At 40.2% G+C, this 26,874-nt stretch overlaps 2 protein-coding genes across 3 annotated transcripts in view; one reads left to right on the top strand and one right to left on the bottom strand.

The window, feature by feature from the left end:
- shisa8b (shisa family member 8b) overlaps positions 1-15,709 on the top strand; it is a 48,904-nt gene extending 33,195 nt beyond the window's left edge. The window contains exons 4-5 of the mRNA XM_026177173.2: positions 9,428-9,541; positions 15,017-15,709. Coding sequence (XP_026032958.2) covers positions 9,428-9,541; positions 15,017-15,564 — 662 coding nt within the window. The 3' untranslated portion in view covers positions 15,565-15,709. The remainder of the gene's footprint in view (positions 1-9,427; positions 9,542-15,016) is intronic.
- A 7,508-nt stretch (positions 15,710-23,217) lies between these two features.
- On the bottom strand, positions 23,218-26,861 carry desi1b (desumoylating isopeptidase 1b). Of its 2 annotated transcripts, XR_013911023.1 has the most exons (7): positions 26,482-26,861; positions 26,347-26,368; positions 26,163-26,235; positions 25,923-26,032; positions 25,409-25,531; positions 24,684-24,816; positions 23,218-23,303 (listed from the first exon to the last, which is right to left on the bottom strand). XR_013911023.1 is itself a non-coding variant. In XM_026177177.2 (6 exons), the coding sequence occupies exons 1-6, from the start codon at positions 26,567-26,569 to the stop codon at positions 24,738-24,740; spliced, it is 495 nt and encodes a 164-aa protein (XP_026032962.1). In that variant the 5' UTR covers positions 26,570-26,861; the 3' UTR covers positions 24,323-24,737. The 2 variants fall into 2 exon arrangements, 1 of the variants encoding a protein (XP_026032962.1); XM_026177177.2 differs by lacking the exon at positions 23,218-23,303 and having other exon boundaries at positions 24,323-24,816.
- Positions 26,862-26,874: the final 13 nt, after the last annotated feature.

Here is a 26,874-nt window from a genome sequence, read left to right as displayed (position 1 = left end):
CATGTATTCACCATCCAAACTGTTCTGTTATTGAGCCACAGGACAAAGTGGAGCACTGCATAGATTGCTGGGGTAGGAAACAGATGAACATTATTGGTTTTTCCACTGTAGACAAGAAAGCAGAGGTGGCTTTGGAAAAAAGTAAAACTCATTACACACAGAGTAATTGAACACATTTGAACTAATTGCAGGGTTGTTGAGAGGACTGCTGCCATTTTCTCTTGTGCTGACATTCACTTAAAAAAGATTGTGGACTTTATCCTTTTATGCGAGAGTGCAGATAGATCCTAAACTATAGCTTATTAGGTAACATGAAAACTAATCTAAATATAGGTTACACAGCACTCTTTTGCTGTGTAACCTATACCAGGCAGAAAATACCTTTGGGATTGTTGCTGCTGTTGGACCTGGCCTATAGGACGCTGTTAAAAAAGTTTGAAGTATCCACTTGGTTCCACTGAGCACCATAACGAGATGTTCTGCAGATCTGTGGTTTTGTGCTCCTTCTTCTTTACAGCCTGTTGCTGTAGTACACAAGCCACAGATTCTATCTAAAACAGCGGTCCCCAGCCTTTTTCCCCCATAGACAGGTTTATGTCCGACAATATTTTCATGGACCGGCCTTTGAGGTGTTACGGATAAATACAACAAAATAAAACCACCACCAGTACCAAAAAAAAAGAAGATTTATTCATAACACACGGGAAAAGACCCAGGGTAACCGATTTAACGATAAAAACGATTAAAAAAAATAACGCTAAAAACCGATAAAAACCATGAATTTAACACCCGAGTCTCAAATCTCGTGGCCCGTTACCAAACGACTCATGGACCGGTACCGGTCTGTGGCCGGGTTGGGGACCACTGATGTAAGAGTCACATATTACCACCCTGATGTCAGTCATTGAATTTTGGATTCCCACATAAAAAGCCTTAAGTTTGTTATCCTGGCTGTTGCCATCTGTCCATTGTCTCTAAAATATCTTATCCATCGTTTACTGACTCCATCATTTATTCCAACTTCTTTGCACCATTGCAAAGATGTCCGGAGCCCAATTCCATACGTGTGTCCACATACTTTGCCAATCAAGCTGATTCTGATTGTGGTAAAAGTGCACTTGGCCATTAAGCTCTTGGGTAGCAAGCAAACCAATAACTTTCAGCAAGCATATTTTAATATATAAATATTTTTAAATGTGGTTCTGGCAGCGTAACCAGTATGTGTTAGCTTTTGTCGTCAGACCTGTGTTTAAATCCATGCGCCCACGTTACATTTCATCTGGAAATATGTCACACTACAGAAGCTCTGAATCCTGCTTCACTCTGACTTTATAGGTTAGAAACGTCAAGAAGTCACAAGCCTTTAAAGTCACATACTTTGAGATGTACATGAACCATCCGTGATGTTAACTGGAGACAGGAGGCAAATATTTGGTCTCTAACAAATATGAGTCATTGCAGATAGAAAGCTTGAAGCAAAAAGCGATGACCTATTTATCAAAGTCGACTGCAGAAGTAGGGTGACCCAGTAACAAATCACTCCAAACACAAATTTCACCTCTTCTCCTCCCACATCTCTTTTTTCCCTGTTACCCCAGCTGTCAGAAGAGTGACTCTGAGTGCTTGTGTCATCCAAAATGTTTTCCTGCCCTCTCAACTCTTCCCTGGGGTCAATTAGAGGCAAACTACTTAATGATCTTAGTACGAATCTGTACTCCCGTGTTTTTGTCATGTTTATTATTCTCACAAAAGGCACGTGTACGCCTGACTCAGCCAGTCGCACAGAGCGAGGGTTATAAAGTAAGTGGATGTGGGAGAAGGTTGTGTTTGTTCACACTGCCTCTACTACACTCAGTGATGATGCACACGGACTTTCACGTTGGATCGTACCGTTATTAGACATTGTACCCACCCTCCTTACTCGCTTTATTCCCAGCACTTATGTCTCCTTATTCTTGCCACTGCAGTTTTGTTGTTCACGGACACACAAAGATGCTCCTGTGTTATCTTGGAGATGAGAGACGCCATGCAGTGCACTCTCTCCTTTATCTCTTTCCCCACGGCACATAAGACTCCTTTTATGTATCATTTGTATCATGCCAACGCACACTCAGAGATGCACAAACACGCTCAATGCACACAAACAATGTTTCATGGTCTCGAGCACTCACAATTGCAGGCTGGTCTCACAATTGCAGGCTGGTGCAAACAGCAGGAAGATGATTGGTGCGTGTGAATGTGTGTGTGGAAGTTATTGAGGGAGGGAGAGTGAGAGAAACTGAAGAAGTGTGAATCCCTTTGCATTAAAAAGCACTTAAACTTCTTGAAAACTCTAACTGCTTTTAAGTTTGTGACCTGAAAATGAATTTGAAGCTCCTGTTGCTGCATCATTAGCCTTCTAAAACTCTGCTAAATAGCTAGACACTCTGGAAAGTGAAGATATCTGGCAAACTATGAGCCCTCGCTTGTTAATTTATTGATAACCTAGTATTTTTCATGTTGCGAGAAAAACATATCGTCCTTTTCATCATAAAAAGCTGCAAATCAGAAAAAGTCTGTGTTATTAATAATCAATGTCTCGGTTATTTAAATCAGACGAGACGTCATCTGAACCTAAAATGATGGCTAATTACCAGCACCAGTTATTTTACCATTTAAATCAATGTGCTGTTCTCCTCAGCACAGTTTACTGAAGTTACTCTCAAATGCTCCAAAGGTTGTTTTTTTTTAAAAAGATTAGCTGAAACCCCTCAAATCTAAATCTCCAATAGGTTGGGAAAAATCTAACAAACATTTGCCACCAACGCTATGTTTTTTGCCCTCTAGGTTTTTTGGGTTCTAAAATGTTCCAAATTGCAAATCTCTGTAAGCAAAAATACAGACAACAGTTAACATAATGCCTCTAAAGTCATGTGTAAAAGACAATTTTCACAAGGTTCTATGTAGTCCTGTGTAGAAATAAGTAAACCCCTTAAACCAATAGGAATTAACAGGGTAAGTAGAACTGAGGTGCTGCTCTGTAGAAGCAGAGGTAGTAGTTCATGCTAAATAACAAAACAATAATCTTTATTTAAGACATCTTGGATGTGCTACCACACAGCAGGCTTATTATTTGACAGATCATTTCATTAAATGGCACCAATACTACAAATGTGGACTGTAGAGAAGTCCAGTACAGAGACACACTGCTGGCTACAGTTGCCTGTCTTGGCACTATTGTGTGTCAAAGTGACCCCGGCCCTAAAGTTAAACCTTCACAAAACCCAGCGGGTAAGTTAAAAAAAATCCACCAACTCGAGTTGTTGTGAAAGAGAGCATCAGTTCTTAGAGCAGTGTTGTTCTGTTATGGCAAGCAAGGCAAACAGCACTGCTTGCCCAGTGTAATCTAAATACAGACATCAATTAAAACAAACATGAAGTAATCTCTCTCCTTGCATCTCAAACAGCCATGTGTCTCATGAGCTTCTCTCACTGCCTGCGAGACAAGTTTCCCATCTTCTTGCCATCGTTGGCTATTGCCTCTGGAAGCAGGCTTGACTAAACTTATAATGTTTATCATTCAAGACAAGCTGCAGAGACAAGCTCTGTTTTCACTGAGATTATTTACGAGCTGTGTTGTGTGGAAATAAAGCTTTCATTAACAAGTAAACAAGCCCTCCGTCATCCTAACATACACATTTTCTTTTAATAACCACCTTGGCAATGTGCAATGGCGTGTCCAGCGGGGTGGCCTGGGGGGGCACAGGCCACCCCCCAAACCAGACTGGCCACCCCAGGTGCCACCCCAAAGGCAAAACAATAAAATTCAATCAAATGTCCGATTATGTTTTCACGGTGACGCTCAGATATCCGAGTGTAAGTGAATGCAGCATCGCTTCTGCGCTATGCGCATCACGTTAGCAAAGGTAGGAGAGCCAAGCGCGAAAGATGGCACTGCAGGAAACAATTTTTCGGTGAAAGAAAATGAGGACAGAATAAATGTCCCGGTAAGTAATATTAAGTTTGTTGAGTTTAGTAAACTTCGGTGAAATTAGAATACCAAGGAAAAAAATAACACTTAAAGAATTATTGCAGCTGTGGAATATTTCAGGCAGTATGCTACTGAGGGGAGCTAACATAAGAGTTATGAGTTATAAGATATAATCTAAGTCGTAACATTGCTGTATGGAGCTGCAAATTTGGTTGCAGGTTAACATAGCTGGACTGGCCATCGGGTATACCGGGCATATCCCCAGTGACTTATTTTTTATTTTTTTTGTAATGGCATGAACAATGAGAGGTGGTGGATTGGCCAGATGCAGGTCGATGTGTAGAAATAACTCCGTTGTTTGGTGGTGGCTATGACGGGGCTTCCACAGAGGCAACAGGTGGATGAGGGAAGGGGAGGCAGGAGGAGAGCCCCGAGGCAGCCACCAGTCCGAGTGTCAGGTGAACTGAACTTCAGGTAAGAAGTTATGACCTGCAGTCTCTCTGGGTCAGATATGAACTAAGTTTAGGTGGAGTTTATTTTCGTTGTGCTGACTTTTTACTGTCAGTTGCAATAACTCATACTGCGTTCTAGCCAGTTTGACGGAGTTTTTATACAGCTGGGTGGGTGCTATGATGTTACTGATAGTGAACTTTATTTTATTCATAAGGTTAGTAGAGTTGCCAACGGCTCCTTAAAAAAATGGAATGGTCCCTCATTCAGAGAAAATATTACACGTTTCTATTGAGCTGAGAAGAGACACGGTTTGTCCCGAACTTCAGCTAGAATGGAAAAAGACACAAAGCTGGATTTATTCTGTCTTTATGCTGCACAGCTGCCTCTTCTCTCATTCTCTCCCCCTCCCTCTCTTGTTGCTACTTCAATCATGAAACTGATCAATGATCAGCTGATCGGCTTTTCTCTCTTGTTTGTTTATCGCCCACTTTGCGCCAGAAAGAGGAAACCAGCAGATATTGCGCTAAACAACAGCAGCACGTTTAAGCTTGATCAGCTGTTGTTAGAATGTATTTAATATTAATTTCTAGTATCAGCTGATGTTTGCTGGAGCCACAGCTGTAAAGCTGCTGGTCATGATGTCTGTTTAGATATGTGGTGAGAGGGAAACATGAAGATGAAACCAGGAGATGTCCTTACTGAACCATCAGAGCTGAACAGGTGATGGAGAAACAGGTTTACCTTTTAGGTGACATGAATGAGTTGAAGTTATCAACTGTTTCTGAGAGATAAATAACACCAGGATCCTTTTTTATGTAGCTGACAGCTGGTAACTGTGCAGGGGCGGGTCTAGCAAAGTTTTGCCAGGGGGCCAGGTAGGGCATTAACAGGGAAAGGTGGGCACAAAGAAATACTTTTCTTTCTTATTCTCATTTAAAATACCTAGTTTTTATTAAATAATTATCTAAATCTTACAACCAAAGTTTTTATCTGACGTAAAATGTATAGAAATCATACATATACCAACAAGACTGTACATCACTGTCACAACAGCATTTGTTTTCATTCAAAGTCTTTATGGCTTTAATACCTGGTGGGTCGGTCTGTAGTCAAAATGCCCAATTTTTTTGTCCCAGTCCAGCCCTGCAGGTTAATACTGGCAGTGTCACCATGTCAGCTGACTGTATTTCATCATCAGCCAGTGTTGTTCTTTATCAATATTACCAAAGTTTACGATAAGGCAGCATAGAAAGTATTTACTTGCTTTCAGGTTTTATTCAAATGTTAGTCTTTTCATTTGTTTCCCCACTTTTTTCCTGTTTCAAAATCAAACACCAGTTTGTGAGAAGATTATCTTCTTTTTTTAACAGGCAGATAAAGTTTTGCATTGGCATTGGCTAATTTGTCAATTGTGTTTGTTACAAATGTTCGTATTTTAATTTTCAAAAATGTTTTTGCCCAAAACATATGTGCACTATATGTCAGTAAAAATACTATGCAAATATTGCTGTCCTTGAATGCTGAGTAAACACTGACAAAGCACTGATTGTATCTCTTGTACTTTATCAACGCAGTATCTAAAAACTTTGCACCGTAGTGGTTAAAATCTCATTCTAATAAGAGTTAAAAGTGCATTTGGTTATTAGGTTTATAGGATTATTGAATTATGGTTAAGGGTTGGTAGAATTTTTTTTTTAAACATTATCTGCCAATTAAATCTGCCACCCTTCTCCAAATCTGTGCCCCTACCTGGCCCCCCCAACAAAAATTTTCTAGACACGCCACTGGCAATGTGTGATGTAGAGCTATTAGAGCGTAGTCTGAAAACGTTTTTTAATAACCTCTTAGGCATGTTAGTGAGGAAAGTCTGGATAATGGAGCGGTATACATCTCTACTTTCATAAAACAGGCAAGCTGAGAAGTTTCAAATGAGTTCCTGCTTGCCTTTCTATAAACTCACCCTATGCCACTGCTTTAAAGACAAAAAAAATTGTGCCAGGCTGTACACATGTTCATTTCTACTGTTAAGTTGGGCATGGGGATGGACTTGGTTTCAGAGCCATGGCCACACCAGGAACTACAGTCTCACATCTGACTCTTTACACATTTACCATCGATTTGTAACACAATAATGTTACTTCCCTTCTCTAAACCAATTCATTAGGTTTAGATCGAAATGAATCAAACCTGTGGAAGCATATCTGGAAATCATGGCAAACAGAAGCCATTTCTACACAAGAACTATGCACAATGTTTGGAGAATCAGGTCGAGACATTGTCTAAAGTTGCCTGTTCTCACATGTAGCACACAACAGAAGGCAATTTTATCCGTGCCAGATACATTCTTTTACTGGAAATACTTCTGCTTTTGGGATAAATGTTCACTGGATGATCATTGGCTAGTCTCACATCTGTACAACACATCACAGGTCCATCACAGTGACTTGGAATAAGGAAGCTAGCATTGCACACATTTAGTGGATCCTATAAATAGGCTCACCGTTGGAGGTTGGGTGGCTGTCTGATCAAAACCATTTTACAACCAAATGTTAATCAAGTGTTGAATTAATAGCCAGTGTGTTGTGATCGCTTGGTTATTTATTGGTCCAATAGCTTCATGACAGGAAGATGGAGGTATTGATAATGATGATAAGGACGATGATGGCATAAAAAGGACTTTTCCCCCCACTAATCTGGCAAATGCTGGAACATCAGTACCACTAGGTTATTTACTTGTGTGTGTGTGTGTAGTCTCAGAGTTGTGTTAATGTTGTTACCATAATGGCTAACTCTTGACATTTCTCCATCCCGCTGTTTCTGAAAAATGTTCTAATTTATTCGACTAGTACATCCTACCATTTTCTGTAATACTCTCTGTCTCTCTCACTAGTGAATAACATTTAAAAGGTATACAGTGTACACATCTGTACCTCTCTCACATGTTTTCTGCTTCCAACACTGTGACACTATACAAGCACTATATTCCACCAATTTTGTCTTTCTCTTTCAGATGACCTCATGAAGGATGTTTAGGTATGTGTGTGTCAGAGTGAACATTCGTGTGTATCCATCCATCCCTGGGGCTCACATCAAGTGCACTGGCTGCATCAGTGGACTTCATTATTGCTAATAGCCAGGGATTTACTCTTTTACTCCTAGTTTGTTCCATTGTTCATTAACCTCGGTTCATTTAGCTTTGGACCGACTGCCTGTCAGGGATGGAACTGTTTCACCCAAAGTTACCAGTCTCAAAGTAAAAGGGCATATTTTTTTGTTTGTTTTTTAAACTCATGTTAATCCTGCACTTACAGTTCTCCTCTGAAGTTTACATACACTCATCATGAGAATAAATCACTTATCATTTTGGTGATTTTTTTAAACTGTTCTTTTTCCAGGCTGGTACATCTTAAATATAAAGCTCAATAAGTTTTAAATTTATTTTGGATTCTGGGTCCAAAGTATACACGCAGACTCAAATATATACATACCCTAACATTTGATTAAATGTCCCTTAAGAAGTTACACCTTGACCAGCTGCTTTTGGTAAAAAAAAAAAAAAAAAAGAAGAAGCTTGTGGCATAAATATTAGACCACTCTTTTATGGTTTTCAGGGTTTTTAATCGCTTTTTCTCGTTATTTTTTAATCGTTAACTCGGTTTCCTGTGCGTTATGAATAAATCTTTTTTTGGGAGGGTACTGGTACTGGTTTTATTTTGTTGTATTTATCTGCGACACCTTAAAGGCCGGTTCTTTAAAATATTGTCGGACATAAACCGGTCCGTGGCGCAAAAAAGGTTGGGGACCGCTGGCTTAGGAACACCATGGAAATGGTGGAGGAAGAGGCGTAGGGAGATGCTGGTCTGGACATTGCTGCTTAGACTGTTGCCCCATAACATAGAACCAAAAAAATGGATGGATGGATGCGTGGATGGATGGAAGGAAAAATGCTTTTTATAACAAGGAAAAAAGCAATTACTTGGAAATCTATTGCATGTGTTAAAAGTGAGAAAAGCTGGAGGCTAAAACAATAATAAACTCCTCTAAATGAGCGAAATCTCTCCATTATGAAGTTACATTCATCAGCGATTAATGACAGCCCAGCAGCATGCTGTGGCCTGTTGCTTTGGCTGGGTGTGTCATAACCCTTAGGCTGCAGTATCATCCAGCGAGGCCCTCCGTTGGTCAATCAAATGAGTTCATCCAAAGACAGATTCCTTTGCAGTGTACACAAAGAGCTATTTCTCCTTTCTACCCTGCAACTCTCATGATCAAAGATTTTAAAATACAGTAACTTTCCAGAGCTTGAAAATGCTGTTTTGGCATCTGATGAGGTTTTAAATTCACAAATCAACAAATTAAATTTTATGGATTTTATTTCATTTTTCACAATTATGTAGCTTTCTGTGTTCTGAATGTACATTTATGGTGTAACATCTTTAATGAAGTGCTTACTGGATGAACATGCAGTGGGTCTGTACAGTGTCTTTTATGCAATATTGCCTCTGGTGAGGCAAAGGTATATACTGCTGCAGACCACAGAGCGTCCCTATAGCCACAATTCATTATGTTGGTTTAGAAATATTAGTATAATCTGAACTGAAACTGTAAAAACCTTCAGGCAACACACGCAGACCTTTATTATTTCACTTTATATTACTATTAAACAAATCTGTGGGGAAATAATAAAGAAGTTGCCGCATGTACTGTGCTACAGTACAGGCACTTTGCACTGGCAGTGCTTCAAGTTGTAAGGGTGCGTTGGCCATTCTTGCTCCCGGCAAATTTGTACTTCACAGTTAAAAAAAAGTCACATGGCCCAAAGCCATAACTCGTAAATGTATTTAGTGCCTGCATTTGGTAACTGCACCACAGTTACAATCAATTTAAAACACTAAAAAGCTGAAGTTACAGTTGTCCGAACGAGACAGGAATATGTTGTGAGACTGTTTTTAAAGGTAAAGCATGCATGTACTTACAACTGACTCTTTGTCTATCTCTTACCAGAACAGTACCAGCTGAATAACTCTGCTTATGGACCATTTGGACAAGGGCTTCCACAGCCTCACAGCAACCACAGCGCAGTGGGACTGAACAAATACACCTCCCTCAAAGCTGTGGGTAAGTCTGACACAAATACATGCTAAATGATGCTTATTTCAACTGACATTGCAACCTTTACAGTACAAGTTAAGAGTACAGGAGCTGTCAGATGATGAAGGGTCCCTTTACTTCGTGGAAAGCAGATTTAATCTTAAAGAGAGGCCCCCCACCATGATCCCATTTAAGTAACATTAATCATCTAAATGTTACTAAGTGATTGACGTAAACTGGACTTCACAGGAGATTTACTTCCCCATGGTACCACGTCATGCAGACAAGCATGAGCTATTGCAGTAAGGCCTTTGTGTGATTTGATTCAAAGAAACCTCACTGTACAGGAATATTTTAGGAAGATCTGACCCCACAGACCTAGTCATTGCTAAGGACAGAGCTCTATGATATATGGCGTGCAGGTAATACAGATATGATTATTTTTATTTCAACATAAAATGTGTAGCTAGCTTACTTGCATGTACACTAAAAAGTTGCACAGTACTTTACATCTTTTTATTCCATGATTCACTTTATAATCATATAAAGTCTTCCATGCAAATCATTGAATTCAGGTCTTCCAATGACTTGAATGGGCACAGGTGTATAAAATCAATCACCTAGGCATGCTGACTGCTTCTACGAACAAGTAATCGATCGCTCCCAGGAGGTCAGTGAGTTCCAGCATGGTACCATGATAGGATTTCAGCTAATAATATTCAGTCATGACATTTCTTTGCTACTAAATATTCCACAGTAAATCGTTATTGGTATTATAATAAAGTGGAAGCAAATGGGAATGACAGCAATTCAGTCATAAAGTGACAGGCCATGTAAAATCACAGAGCAGTGTCAGCGAATGCTGAGGAGTATAGTGGGCAGAAGTCACCAACTTTCTTCATAGTCAGTCGCCAAGGTCCTCCAAACTTCATGTGGCCAAGCTCAAGAACAGTTTGTTGAGAGCTTCATGGAAGAGGTTTTTGTGGCCGAGCAACTTACGTCACCAAGTGCAATGCCAAGTATTGGATGCAGTGGTGTAAAGCACGCCATTACTGGACTCAGGAGCAGTGCAGACATGGTGGAGGAGGGATTACGGTGTGGGGTTTTCAGGAGGAAAGACATTTTGGACGAGTTAGGCTCGGGTCAGCATACCAAGACAGAACACCTTTGGGATGAATTAGAGCGGAGACTGCAAGCCAGACCTTCTCGTCCGACATCAGTTTCTCATCGTACAAATGTGTTTCTGGATGAATGATCAAAAATTCCCATAAACACACTGCTAAACCTTGCTGGAAACATTCCCAGAAGAGTTGCAGCTGTTGTAGCTGCAAAGAGTGTGCATACATCATATTAAACCCTATGGATTACGAATGGAATGTCACTCAAATTCATATGCGTGTTAAGGCAGACAAGTGAATACTTTGGCAATATAGCGCACATACAGTTTCTTAACTTACTGTATAATGTCTAAATTTTATATTGACCTCAAATACAAAATCAAAACAGGTAAAATCTGAAGCCTATATTTGTAAAAGATAGGTTGAAAGTAGTCTGAAGCTAAAGTGTACTACCTCCCTGTGAGTCAAAATAGTTTTCAGTATCACAAATGGGCACATTAATCAACTAAGACTGTTTGCAGAGCGTCTGGTGGCTGGGCCTCAGTCCATGGGGCCTTGCCGGGCACAGCCCGAAAAAGGGACATCGGCCCATCTTCCTGCAGGCCCACCACCCGCAGGAGGCACCGTAGGGGTCGGCTGCATTGTGAGCCGGGCGGCGGCCAGGAGCAGAGGTCCTGGCGGACTGATCCCTGGTTACCAAGACTTGCACAAAATGTTTTCAGTTAAAAAATGAGATATTCTCATCCAATAGATTCCTTCATATCAGACTAAGAACACAGTGCTTTAATGATAGACTCTTTTTTTTAGTTGCACCACCTTACCTCACTTTTTTCCACATCTGCAAATCTCTGATTACAAAACTGCAGCTGAATTCTAGCTGCCATCTGGTTATATTATTGTTCTATTCCTACATAAAAGCAAGGTTGCTGAGTTCCTATATCATCTGCAGTTAAATTGCCGTGCCGCAGCAACTACAACACTAGCTGTGTTGGAACCTCAGATCTGTGAAGTTATTGCTGGACTCTGAATGCAAGTAACTGAATGTGATTTTTCTCTGATCTAAGTTAATCACAGTTAATCGCACCATTTTCAGAAAAATAAATTGGACATAATCGCCCACTTGACCCCATTTAATCAGAAACTCATAGCAGACTGACTCTGACTTATTGCTTTTCTATCACCATTTTGACACCAAAGTCACTTTGAAGACCGCAAATGGTTGCAGACCTGCTCCTCATCTTCAAAGCAATTGCGTTCTGCAGCAACATTTGAATGGTACTGTCAGAATTTTTTAGAAACAACATCAAAGGATGGATCCATCCTGCCTTATTTCAGCAGTTCAAACTTCTGCTGGCTGCAAATTGTGTGGGTGATACCATGGTGCTTAATCTTCGCATCATTAAAACAAGAAAGCCTATCCGAGTATTGTTGCTGACTACTCCATCCCTTAATGACCGCAGAGTGTCCATCTTCTCATGGCTGCTTCCAATAGGATAACACATGATGTCACAAAGCTCAAGTCATTTCAAATGGTCTCTTGAACATGACAGTAAGCTCACAAATGGCCTCCATAGCCACCAGATTAGGGATGCAGTGGAACATGAACTGTATGGTGGTACTATCACCAGACCAAAACCTCTGAACAATGTTTTCAGCACCTTGTTGAATCTATGACATAAAGAATTCAGGCTGTTCTGAAGGCAAAACAGAGACCACATTTATTCATAGTAGAAGACATCAAACATTACAATTTTTAAACTGAGAAAAGATGTCATTTTAAGATAAATATTAGCACATTTTAGAATTTAATGACAGCAACAGTTCTCAAAGAAGTTGGGACAGGGCCGTATTTATTTTAGGGCCGTTATATGCTTGTTGTACATGCTTGTTCATTTGTTACTTATGCATGTAGCACAACCTTTATAGTGGCTGACTAAGTCTGTTAACGCATTTATCTAAATAACTTGCTCTCTCTTCTATGATAACTACTGATATATCACAAGCACAAAACATGTATTTGTCACCTGTCTCGTGTGCTCTTGGAGGCCCCTCCTGGTATAAGGCCCCCAAGCGGCACCTTAGTCTCCTTATGCCTCAGCTGGCTCTGAAGCTAGTTGCCAGGATATGCTAACATTCGCAGTTAAGATTAAAGGCAAATGTAGTTACATTTTTACTTGTGCTTGTTTTCCATTACAGAAGCAGGAAACTGTTACCATCTGCTCAACAAACTATCAGACTGAATCATGATAGGAGTTCACTTGTTCTCAAAGTTTTTTTATGCTTTTCGATGAAATAATAAAATAAAAAAATGACATTGCTGAGATTAAATACATTTGCTTTTGAAAAGAGCAGAAGCAACCTTTGTCGGTGTACTCTGATTTTCCAGCAAAAACAATGAAAGCACACTCAGAGACAAGGTTACTGTTCATGTAACCAGGAAGCTAGCGGCGATAACCTCAGTGTTTAGTTTATGCAGTGTGTGCTGGTGACACGCGCACACACATGCACAAGCAGAGTCAGACTCAGGGCGAGGGTATTTATAAACCTCCATCGCTGTGTCCCCTCTTCCTGACACACATACCTTTACCTCCAACATCTCCATTGCACTCTTCAGTTTCTCCTGCTCCTCCTGCCCTCCAGTATCTCAAGAGAAGATTAACACCACTAATATTCACTCACCTCAAGGGCATGCCAGTTGGAAATACATAAACAACCAGCCTGCCCTTTGATCTTTTTCAGATCCTCTCTTCACCTTCCTCTGACTCCCTCCTTTCCGCTCCTTTAAATGTACTTTTTAAAAACTTTTACGCATATAAAAAAGGGCATTTTCATGCTAACACGGTCCATTTGTGAGGAGATCATTTTTTTCAATTCTGCCTACAGGAGTTGCATAAAAGCTTTCTGATATATTCAAACAATAGTGACATTGCTGACAGTTTGGAGCCAGGAGGCCAGAAATGCATCATGGATTAACCGTGATTCAGACTTGAGCCCTCCTCCTATGATGACAGATCATGTGTTTGTGAATTGACAGTTAATTTCTTAGCCTGCTTCTGCATGTGACTCAGAACTGCATCAGACTGTGATAAATTGAAAATGATTTCAAAGTGTAAACAAGTTTAAAGAGGCCAAATATAGCATGTTTGCGCTACCGACCCAACTTTTTAACTTCTACTGTAACACTGCACTGTGACAGAGCAAGAAGTGAGCAGAAAGCTATATTTATTAACACTATGAATGAGTGTACCCATATTTGGTACATAAATCCCACAGTCTACACACACGTTGCCATTGGTTAAAGGAATAAAATAGAATTAAAAAGAGTAGAGTAATAATAGCCATTTGTGCTTATTTTTTCCTCTTTGGCAACTTTAAATTTGGGACAAATTCTATAAAGACTAAGATTTGAGGAAAGGTCATTTACTACTTTTATTGTCACATTGCATGTGCAGGTACACTGGTGCAGCAGATGCAAAAAGGATATACAGAGGTCAGCAGTTGGATATTGCGCAAAACAAGTGGCATTTATGTACAGTATGGAGTGCATAATGTTGAAGTTCTGGTAAGTGACGGTGAGGTGTCTACAAAGTGTTCAGCAGTCTGATGGCCTGATGGAAAACGCTGTCTCTCAGTCTGCTGGTTCGGGACTGGATACTGCAGAACCTCCTGCCTGATGGAAGTAGTCTGAACAGTTTATGCTGAACAGTTTATAGAAAATAACAACACTAACAGTCATGTGAAAAGGACTGGAAGGAAAAAAATTAATACAACCTCACTGCTTCCATAGAAATTAAGAGGGTCAGAAGCAGCCAGGTGCTGGTCTTGAGCATTCAGGTGTGTGTTAATATAGTATCCCTCATGCCCTGCATCAATTTAGTAATCCAATTAGAAAAAAACTGAACAAGCATGGCTTGTTTGGTCAGAAACTAAGCCTCTTGTCTCTACACAGAACAAAGCAGCACGACTTAGGTTTGCCAAGTTGCGTCTAAACAAACCACAAGACGTCTGGAACAGTGTCCTTTGGACAGACAAGACTAAACTGGAAATACTTGGGCAAAATGCACAGCGCCATGATTAGTGACAACCTAGCACAGCATATCAGCCAAACATCAGCCAAACCTTGTCAAGCACGGTGGTGGAGAAGTGTATTACTACAACAGAAAACCGTAAGTTTAAAAATAGAACTAGACCTTTGTTCATGGTCACATCTGTCTGAAAATAAAAAACAGATTCGACAAGATTAATGTTGGGCTAAAGCTCCGATCTTTCTCGATGCTCATCAAACTGAAAGCCTGGAGGGTGGGGAGACTTCTCGGCTATTTAAAGGTTTTACGGCGATGGTTGTCTTTGTCTCACAGACTGTCTCCACCCTGTCTCTCTGCAGCTGAAACTGCATCTCGGAGCTACTACAAGAGCTTCCCTCTCATGGATTTCTCCCACTACCAGCCTGTAGCCCCGCCTGCCTTCCAGCCTGTGCCCATTCCACCTAAAGAGAAGTCATACATCCATCACCAACCCCTGCCAGCACACCACGACATCCACTCCCCTCTTTCAATCTCCATCCCCCCCAGCCACCTCGAGCAATCACGCCTCTCTAAGACAACCACACACCCGTTTCTCTCCAACTCGGCCTTCAAAGCATGGGAGCCAAACGCCCGCCATGTCCACAGGCAGACCTCCGCCCCAGCGCGTGCTTCCACCTCTCTGCACAGCTCCACCCGGAGACACAACTACTCAACCCGGAGGCAGCAGAGCACAGAGAATGTCCCAGATCTCTATACTCAACCCTATGGAGGGATGTATGGAGGAACTGGAGGGGGAGCAGGACAGGGGCCACATGTCCAGGGGCAACATCCATCTCAACCCACTTATTACCACCACACCAGACAGAAGAGCTACTCCACCCACAGTGCAAATGAGGTGACTGTCTGAGCGGCAGCAACTCAGAGTGCGGCCTTCCACCATGTTTAACACAAAAACGAAAACGCTTTGGCGTAAGACAAAAGGGCCAGAGTTTGGGACAGCTCGTCCAACATGTGGTTAATTAAACAAGGAGTTTTTTTAAGACACGAAAAAATGAAAAGGGGTGTTTTCATAAGAGGAAACAGTCAGGTTCAGGAGGAAAACAGTGCAGAACCACCACTTTGTAGAAAATGGACTGTGCTGGTAAAGGTTATTACCGCACTTGACCAAATGTCTCGTATAATAAATGTTTAGATTTCACCCAAGGATATCTCAAATCCACTCTCAGGCTTCAATAGGCTGCAAAGCTATAAAAATGTCCAACTACTAAAGATTTTCCACTACATTGTGCTTCAATTGCGGTTGTACAGGCCATATGGTACGGAGCCTCGCAAGGGACATGTTAGAAAAAAAATAAAGATGAACATTTGCGAGATCTCGCAAATGTTTTAGTCGCATCCTTCAGAGGCCGCCAGCTCGTAGCCGACCGGGAGGTCGAGGCACGATGTGCCGGGAGTGCGGTGTTCCCCCCGGCTGTAGTGCACCTCAACCTCCCTTTAGCTTCAAGCTGGTGGGTAACAGACGTCTCCGAAAACGCCGGAGCACTTTTGCAAATATGTGATCTCTTGATAAACCGGGCAGATATTTGAAGTTTACACAGCTACATTCACGCCTAAAAATATCTTAAAAGTTTATTTTGTGACCCAGAAAGAGTAATATTAAAACTAACTAGCTGTCGCCATTGTTGGAAACGAATTGGCTGGGCCATGCTATGAATTCTGGGGAAGGTTGGGTCACAAAAGATACACTTTTGCGAGATCTTGCAAAAGTTCATCTTAATTTTTTCTCCCATGTCCCTTGCGGGGCTCCGTAATATAGAAACATGGGCAGAACAAAAGAACAACAAAATACTACTGCCGGCCACTCTAGAGGGGAGGGCTTGATACTTCGAGTCAAATTAGGCAAAAAGAAACAGTCAGTTTGTATTATTCAAAATAATTCTACCTGAGCACAGGTGAAGCAGGTGATCAGTACATGTGGCTACCAATTTAGCTAGAAAAAAAAAATCTAATTCCATTCCAAAGAAATAGTCACAGCTAGCATGCAGCTATTTTGACTCAAATGTAGCTTTCTGTGTACTCTTTTTTTTGTCATTCACCTGCAAATGTTAGACCTCAGGAACATTGGAAGTGTTCATGTCATTTAATGGGAACTCTGTCTGTGTTCTCCTACTCACTACCTCCTCCACTTTAAAGGAACTGAAATGATAATAGTTTGAAAACTTTTTTGAAATTAATGTTATCAAAAGAAACCCAAGAGCTGTTTTACTTTGAGGTGACAGTGCTAGCTACTGCACCTTGCTCCTTCTCCTGAGAAGCACAGGTATGAAGCACACTAACGCAGACAGTTAGCCTAGTTTAGCAATAACAACAATTTCTTGCTGGGAAATTATCAAACTGATGTTTTTCATCTACACTAAAGTATTTATCTGGATTAAACAAATGTATAAAATCTCTGTGGCTAATGGTGTGTTCCATTTGAAGTCAAAAGTTGGAATTTAGGAGTTCATAATTGGAATTTTCACCCACCCAAGTTAAATTTCCACCTTAGAAAGATGGAATAGCATCACCAACCTCAACTTCATAATCCAAGATGGTTTCAGAGCATGTAAATGTATAAAATCTATATTATGATGCTAATGCTAATGCTAATGATACATGAATAGCTCTGCCTCTTGCTTGCTTTTGCTTTTATAGCTTTTCTTAATTTACTACAGGGACGTGCTCTACTCGGGAGATCTCTAATAACTCTGACATCTGAGGCAAATGGAACGCAGCATTAATAATGAAGCCCATGAGGAAGTTTTGGAAACTGCAGTTCCTCAAATGGCCACTTGAGGTTGGCTCTTAAAAGAGAGTTAATCATTGGCGTTCATGTTTAAAAAAAAAACCCCAACTTGGGCTGGTGTACAAATGAATTAAAAATAAGTGCTTTTGATGGTGAGCCAATTGGAGCTGGCCTAGTTTAAGAGTTTTCTCATTGTGATCTATATAGATATCATCAACCATTCAGTGCAATCGTCGAGGTAAAAGTTCAGGTAATTTTCAGGCCCCACAGGCTTTTGTGTGCATCAAGTTACCTCCTGTTTATCTTGTAAAAACACCTCTTCTATTTTGCAGCTCTCAGTCTACCTCCATGCACAGCTGTTTTCTCCTTGTCCCTTTTTCTCCCACCAATTTTCTGAGATGAAGCGCTTTGCATTCTTCGCCATCAGGCCAAGCATACGGGGACAGCATCCCCGTGGGTCACATTAACTGACGGTGAGGACAATGGCACCATCATGTCAGGTCCCATCAGCCTCCATCCTAGCTAGAGAAAAGAAGAGAAGGAAAGAGAGGAAGAGCGTAAGAGCCAGAGGCTCAAACTCTTTAGAAAGGAGAGAAAAGGAGGAAAGAGAACAGGAAAATAAAAAACAAACACACACTGCTGCATGTTTTCCTTCCTTGGGGGAAGGAGTCAGTGTGGATCTGGTCTCCTACTATTGAACTGTCTGAGGCATAATTCAGAGTGTGCAGATGCCTGTATGTAATTTCTAACCTACAGGCGCCATTGCGGGAAAGTTTTCTGAGGCGTTTCCAGCCCTGGAGCGTTAGACATTTCTCATTTCATCTCTGAACCCCGGACAGCAAAGGACACTGTGCAGAGTTGCAGCTGTTGATTTAAACATTCAACAGTTTTTGCATTGCTTCCACTGCACTTGTTGGTGAAGATGTACAGCTGGAACACCCTCAGGAGATGTACAATGTACGACACATGTGTCCAGAAATGGTTCCATGAGGTTCGTGAATTGAATTTGTGCCGAAAGAGCTGAGGGGGGAACTTTCCTTTGATTATGTAGCAGCTGAATTAAGAGGCAGGAAAAAAGGTTGCTGTAGGTTAAATTGAGTCAAGACATTGGGCAACGCATGCAAAACAACACAGCTGCTAAATAAAGACCAAATATAGCTCTACAGCAACACATAGATGCACTGTTGGTCAAATGCAATTCTGCAGTACGGTATTTTAAACATGAAATCAAGATACTAAACAATAAGAATGTTATATGGTTAATATTTTCCTAAATGAAGGGTCCGTATATGAGTCCTTAACAATATGTCATAAGAAGACAGGTGAACAAAACAATCTGACCTATTCTGCCCTTTTGAGCAGACCAAAATTTTAACAACTCTTCCAAATGATCGAGAGGAACATTTTATTTTGGTCTCTACCCAAATTAAAGTTTAACACTTTCTCTCCTCTCACCTATATTTGTCTGTCTGCTAAGTTTTGGAGTTGTTTTCCACTGGAACAGCTGCCTGATGGAACAAGCTTGAATTTTTTTAAGACACCAAAATGTTCTGTTAAGCTGGACATTTGCATCATAATTCATTTTTGGTTCATCTCTCCATATGGACCTATTCATATTCCACCTGAACTTCTTAATAAAACAAAATACACGAGGTTTAAAATCTTGCCACCAGGCTTACAGAAGTTATCATTTATCCCTGGAGAAATGAGCATGAAAAGCAGCAACTTTGAAAATTTTCAATTTTAAAGGGATTTGATAATCTGTGACTAGCACTGTTGTCAGCTGCTGTCATGGAGGCATTCGTAACAGGGGTTTTAAACTGTTCATTTGAACCATGTGGAGAAATGTCAGAAGTTTTGATAATAGGTAAAAGTACAGTAAATGTATATTTGGTGTCTTTTGTCAGCCAAAATCTGTCATTAATGGGGATCTAGTATCATATTTTAATTTTGGACTTAATCCCACAGCAACCCATAGCTTGAAGCAATCCTCACATGTTTTATAATGAGCCTTAGTGCAGCCCCTTGATCCACTGTTCTAACGCCTCTCCCTTTAACCCATCCTCCCAACTTTGTTCTGATTGGTTGCCCCTTGCAAACAGAAGGTTGAGCTTCTTTATCCATAGCTGGAGCTATGTGCCTGAAATGACCATAACAGAGACATGTTTAACATAAGTAGCCACCACTGTAACAGTACATGAGTGACAGAAAATAATAAAAAAAACACCGCAGGTCTCATTTAACACTGTTTCTAATACTCAGTCTGGTACATAAGCTAAGTGCAAGTCTAACCTGGTATTTATGAAGGCTCGAGCCACATTCACCTACTCTAAGCACTTCAAATCGCTTAACCTGTCATATCCTCCTGAGATCCAGCCTGCTCATTTATGTCTCCTGTAATGGACATTTGTTTTTGGTCTATATCTTTTTACTTATTTGAGCTAACTTAATAAGTCATGATGTGCTCAATAGAAGATATCCTGGCCTTTCCGATGATATCTCATGTGTTTGGGTGAAAACGTTAAACTGGAAGATACTTTTTTCCTCTGTTTGCAGGAGGGTATAGTCACACCTACTGCCCGCACACTGACATCACCCGTTAACATGCATGTCTTCGGACTGCAGAAGGAAACTGAAGTAAACCCAAATCTAATAGGAGCAGCAGAGATCAGCGAGACAAACACCTGCATCATTCACAATGATGTCACATTAAGTGAATGGCATTTAGAGCTCTGTGGCTCCTGCTGTGTCAAGAAAACAAAAAAAACAGGCAACTCTTTCACCGCACCCTCTCTTGTCTTCATTCCCTTGTATGTAAACACAAGAAGGACACGTCTGTAATTATGCGATTCCCCTCTTCAACAGCGCAGTGTCCTGGGCAGGCATCCGTTTCCCCTCCAAACGGTCGGTGTTGTGGGTTTAAAATGTTGAGAGCTGCTGCTTTTTTCCCCTTAAACAATAGCAGTTTAGTTCTTTGCAGTGAACAAGTGCTTCCAATGTTTGTTTGCTTTTCCCCCGTGGTATGGAAAACTGCATTTTTCTCCACCTGATCTTCTAGTCTTGATGAAACAAACCGCTTTTTCACGTCTTTGTGATAAATTCTTGACACATTTTGTACATTATTACTCCGCCTTTTGTTGATTTTTGTTTTATGTAGTGCAACCACCATCTGGGAATCATTTTGATTTGATTTATGACTATTGTGTAAATATTTTTATTTATTGGATTTCCTATATATTTTATTTATATAAGGGCTGTATGAACAGAGAGTATTTATTATTAGTAGTAGTATTACTGCTGTCAGGTTTTAACAGAATATTTGACTTTTTGTTGGCAGAGTTGGGCAATAGACAGGCCTTTTCACATAAGTGGCAAAACACAGTGGCACAAACAAACTGCAGTACCTCTGTCTAAGCCACTGGTGAGGTCTATATGGCCAGAAGTGGTGAGAAGGAACTAGATGTGCTTTGGAACATTTGTCCGCATGTTTAAAACTGGAAGAATTATTTTTTGCTGGGTAAAGACTGCTGAGTTTACACCACTTTGGCTCCCTCAGTTACTGCAAGTAATAAAATATAATAGATACAGATGAAGTCAGAGTGTATTGGAGAGAAATACAGTATGTAGTGTTTATGCTGTATGTATCCATACTTCTTACTACAACAGAACAGCTACTTTATACCCAAAATATTCTAGAGATGTTGTTTCTAACAGACTGTTTAGAAGACACTTTTAATGATGAACTATTAAATATTGATATTAAAGAAAATTTTGAGTTTGGTTTGATTGGTTTTCATATGAAATTAATATTAGACTTCTGATCCTCATGGACATACCACTTCAGACCACTGATAAATTGGCAGCTCTCATTTCATCAGACAAATATTGTCATTTAGTGAACTTTCTGGAAACTTTTTCTTGGAGCAGCTGGAGTAAAATGTGTTTACTTCAGAGGTAGCAGGTTCAGTACATGCTGAATATTTGAAGCAGCGTCACTCACACAAATATTTGGTCATTTAAAAACATTTAATAGTCGACCTGCCTGACTGACAAATACAGCTGATGCTGCAGGACTGATCCTGTAGTGCCACCTTGTGGCTGCTCTTTATATTACATGGAACGAGAGCAGTAGCAGTTTTGAGTCCTGGAAACTTGATTTCTGAAGCGAATCAGGGATTGCTACTAATGACATACAGTGCAAAAGTCTGGCGCTGCCTCTCTTTCCTTTATATTTTGCCAGGAAAATGGAAATAGGTGCAGAAAAACTGTGTTTGTACAATTTTACCGAGGTTTGAAAGTTAGTACTTGGTATAAACACCTTTATTCTTTAACACAAAAGAAGCAAAACATGAAGAATTTAGAAGTGGGTTAAGATGCTTGATGAATACTATAGAACTGAAGAGAAAACATTTTAATAAAGTCAACAGAAAAGTCTTCAGAGAATAACAATTTTAATGGAAGATAGTATTTGAAAATGTCACACATTTAATAAAGTGCAGAGTTAAACATTTGCCTTGTGAGGTCTAGATCATCATCAATGATCACCCCAGTTTAAACAGCCCAGGATACCACCTATGATGGTTTAGATGTCAGACGAACATATATATTAATCGTTTTAAGACAAACATTTGTCTAAACCACGTGTGACCCTCTGCTTGTAAGCAAACATCTTTTTTTTTTTTTTTAAAGTACATTTTCCCCCCTCAACAAATTCAGGTTCAATTCAGTGATTTTAGATTCACAATCTGAATAAACTAAAGACCTATTTATATTTGAATATAAGCAAAACGATGGCCTTTTTGAGACTTGTGCATTAATGATCTACGCAGGATCAGGATGGTGAAGGAGCAACAGGTTAAACAATATTTAGAGTAAACATGTCCCAAACACAACAATTAAACAGTTTGCCAAAACAGTGATGGAGGTAAGTGGTTGATACGCATAGTTTTCCTATGCCTGGTTTAATCATGCAAATAAACAGTCAAATATGCATAGTGTATATGAAACAGTGCGTCTTTATAAACTGAGAAAACTCTAAACCCGACAAAGCAAATGAAAGCTGTAAAGCTGAGTGGTCCTGAATTTAAAAAAAAAATATAATTCCCTGTGTTCATCAGATGTTCCTGGACGTGGCATTCTGAAGATAAAACTTTGGTCAAACGATACTTTTAAAGCCTGACGAGCCGGCAGAACGGGTTTAACTGAGCTGGCCTTGAAATGCATCCTGTTCTAATAACTACAGGAATACAAACAGTAAAAATAAACAAATAAAAAGAATTATGGCACCAGATTACATTTTTTCTCCCTCTCCACCAAGTTCCATGAAATTCAAGTTAGTAGTTTTTACATTATTGGGATGACGGACAGAAAAAGTGGAAACGATTTCACACCCACACTGAAGAAAAGGCAGAACACAGCATGGCACGTTAAATAAACAAACTGACCGAAATGTGACAATAGACTAAGGAACAAATACCTCATTTTTGGCATTGGACTCAAATTCAGATTTGGATTTCTGCCAAAACAACTGAACTTAAAGTATCCTGTTACATCCTGGCACTTTGTGCATTTTGATAGCAATTTGTTACCAGCGTAACACAATCAGAGTCTTTACACCACCATTTTCAACATGAATATTTTTTGTAATAAAGTCTTAGAGCAAGAAGTATAAGCCTTGCCAGTGATCTTTAAATGCCACTAGGCACTTATTTGAGTAGTTCCTAAACTAATTTTATTTTAAAAAGTCACTATAAAAACTTCACATATAGATAAATATCAAAGAAAAGGTTTCCTTTAATTCCATAAATGTCAGATTTTAAATTGGGAGTCCTTACATGCCATCTCTCTGCCTCACAAGATCTCTGGAGAAAGACAAAAAGATCTGCTGTCCATGAAAACTATTACAAATTCTCATTATCTGTGTGAATGATTAAAACAGAGACATCCTTTAGACACATTAAAACAGAAGGATTGGAAGACAAGGCCAGTGCTGGTTATGTGATGATAGTACGATTCATGGATTCTTCATCATTCGATTTTTTTGAGCAGTCATCTAACTATAATAAACTTTGTGACAGACTGCCACAATGACAGAGAGACATACTGGAGCACCTCGTGAGAGGATGACAATACCTGTTGAAAACGCCTCTCGTAAGTAGCAGTGCATGAGAGGATGAATCCTGCCTCTAAAATGACAACTTTGAATACTAATCCAGAGGATATGCATGTATAGTGATCCTGCTGACTAGTGGTGCAACGGATCACGGTTGATCCGTAATCCGAACCGATCCCACTCCACGGTTCAGCACGGACGTGATCCAAAGATTCGAAAAAAAAAAAAAAGTATGTGTATGGTCCGCGTGGTGGGTCTGTCAAGCGATAGTTATGGCCAGCGCTAGCGGTCAAAGTGGAGAAGCAGAGGAGTTTGCGGTATTTGCTGCCCAGTCCGACCGGGCTAAAGCTATTACAAAAGCTACTGGGGTGTTTAGCTGCAGACGGGAGGGCGTATTCCGTTGTGCAAAACAAGGGGTTTAAACTATGATCAACGTGCTTGAGCCACGCTATGATATCCTGTTCGCGTCAACTTTAGTGGCAAGATCGTTCCAAGCATGTATGAGCAGGAAAAGTTTAAAGTTACGGCTGAACTGTCCCAGGCATCTTCTGTTGCCCTAACTACTACAAATGGGTGGAGCTCCAGGGCAACGGAAAGCCACGTGACCGTGACAGCTCATTATATCACAGCGGAGTGCGATATAATGTATTATTGTAGGGTCTACCTTACAATATAAAGCACCTTGAGGCGACTGCTGTTGTGATGTGGCGCTTTATAAATACAACTGAATTGAATTGAGTGGTAGATACAAAGCCCTATACTGCCCTTAATAACTGCATGGAATGAGTCTTGAGTTGAATGTTTTTAACCGGCAAAAAATACTTCAATAAGTAAATGTTAAATTTTTGTCTTTTTTCGCTGATCCGAAAATTGATCCGATCCGTGACTTAAAACTGTGATCCGATCCGAACCGTGAGATTTTTGATCCGTTGCACCACTACTGCTGACCCAAGAAAACGTAATCTTAAACACGTTAATGTACACAAACAAGTATAAGACCCATTTTTAGTCCCCTGTCCACAGAGTTTAGCACACCTTCACCCCTCGCATACACCTCAGAGTATGTTGAACAACACCATAAAAGTCAATAACAATAAGTGATGGCTGATTAAATATAGAAGTGACTTGCCAGCCACATGCAGGGATGTTATCAGTTATCTTCTAAAATCCACGACTCGGTCTATCATTGCCCAGCCAGGTTGTTGCCTCCAGGATTTATGACCATGGAATCCAGGAAGGGACGGAGAGCCTGGCCAAATGGTCTGTGAGGAAATACAGCAGAGAGTACAGTTACATTACAAACCAAAGTATTAGTCAGTTATATCATACAAGAACAGCAAACACTTAATACCACAAGAGTAATCGTTCAAAAGAGACGCAGGATGAAATGATTGTACAGCATACATCTTTAATGTCTTTAAATAACAAGAATTGGGCACTTAAGTTTCCATTTATTTCAGATTTTTCTACAAACGACACCGGGTCAAAATTAAATCACTCACTTAAATCTTTAATAAATGGAGCTGAAAGTTCTACGTGTGAAAAAGGCCAATAAATGTCTGAAAGTGATCACAGCTGACCAAAATTAGTAGTTTATTTTGGGCAGTGTAAAAATAGTTTTCTCATTCTCAGTGTTTTGAGTGTTTCTCAACCCAGGTCTCTAATTTTTGACAACTGTACATTCATATTGTAATGGTGTATTTAATACAACATTCAGGGTGCATATAATTTCAAATGCATTTTTCCATTTATATTTATTATCTATAATATAATTGATATTATTATGCATTTTTAGTATTTTGCCATCAGTATCAGCAGAGACTCAATTTGACTGCACAGAATTAAGAAGCTTACGTGGCGAGGATGTCAGATGGAAGGTCTGTGATGTACGATGGGATCTTTCTGCCTGTCAGGAATTGAGCCACTTCACTGCTGAAAGTGTTGCAGTTGTTCTCAAACAAGTTGTAATTGGCACCTCTGCAACAAATGAAGGAGGAAGTCAGAGGAGGGAAGAAGAAGGAGTTCAAAGCGCAGAGAGAGGGAGAGAGAGGTGCACCACAGGGTGGAGAAAAGCAGGTGAGTAGCAGGAAGTGATGAGACAGAAACATTTTAAATGCAAAATAATGAGGGGGAAGAACACTATATGTACATTTTAGCTCATTCCTAAAAACTATTATTTAGACTCAAACAGGGCAGTAACGCATGAGGCTTGTTCTGTGCATTCAAGCTATGCACTTAATTCTACTGGTGCTACTTAAAAACAAATCATTTGTAACTGTTTGGTTCAGTTGTATTTTTCCAAAACAACAACAACAACAACAACAATAATAACAATTATAATAATAAAGATCTCATCATCTTCTTTTACCTGTACTTGGACTCTCCCAGTGAAGTTAAATACTCCTTAAAAAGGTCTTCAGGCACTTCAGTGGAGCCCATATCTACTACAGAATCAGGCGGCCCCAACAAGGTGCCTCCCTAGGAGACAAACAGATGCACACTTCAGTGACTTGTCACTGAGATTCTGACACAAGTTTCTTGATTTTGTGTCTAGATCAAACGGCTTTAAAGTGCACTGTTTATATGAGAGGATGGTGCTGATTCTTACAGGTGGACAATTGGTGATGCCTGTTGATCCACCAAAGTAGTGCTCTTTCCCGTGGACCACAACACCCGTGTGCCTGTTAGACGCCAATGCATTTGTTTTTTAAACAGTGGTATTAAAGTACTTAACTGCAGCTCAGGTGCTCAGTAAGAATACTTTTTATAGAACTTTCTTTATGTAAACTCACCATATCCCATCAATATGTCTCCCTGTAAAGATAAAATAATTTAAATTACGATCAACTTTTTCCGCCCTTAGAAATCAACAACTTTCACTTCCGAAGCATCCCACTGAGTCATGACAGAGTTTGTCAGAAACTCACCCAGCATGGAAGCACTCAGCTGACGGGCCATCCCTCTGGACAGGTCATAAACGTAAAGTTTTACTGGATAAGAATCAGTTTGGTCCATGATAACGCAAAACGATTTATTCGAAACGACAATGCAGCTAACCTTCTAGAAAGTTACTTAGTCACTACAGAGTTCCCAGCTAGCTAGCTTCCCGGTGGCAAAGAAAAGTTTAATAAACCTTCTGGTGGTGGAACTGTGAGAAATAATAAATTCAGGCTACAGGCTGTTTAAAATGCTAGTAATAACTGTAAAATAAAAAAGTAAATGTAAAACCTAGCTCGAAGTTGCCGGGTCAATTCCAGTGCTGTGTCACTGTCTATCAACGATAACGCTACTGTCCTATCACGTGAACAGCAGGCTTCCGG

This window comes from Astatotilapia calliptera, chromosome 8 (assembly GCF_964374335.1).
Source record: "Astatotilapia calliptera chromosome 8, fAstCal68.1, whole genome shotgun sequence".
Classification (NCBI taxonomy): Eukaryota; Metazoa; Chordata; class Actinopteri; order Cichliformes; family Cichlidae; genus Astatotilapia; species Astatotilapia calliptera.
The sequence above is the reverse complement of the archived record's forward strand: the minus strand, read 5'-3'. Positions and strand labels throughout refer to the sequence as shown.

Coding starts and splice junctions, on each gene's coding strand:
- desi1b (XM_026177177.2), bottom strand. CDS start 26,569: ATGGACCAAACTGATTCTTATCCAGTAAAACTTTACGTTTATGACCTG. Junction 26,236..26,346: donor AGACATATTGATGGGATATG/GTGAGTTTACAT, acceptor GGCGTCTAACAG/GCACACGGGTGTTGTGGTCC. Junction 25,532..25,922: donor CTGGGAGAGTCCAAGTACAG/GTAAAAGAAGAT, acceptor CATTTGTTGCAG/AGGTGCCAATTACAACTTGT.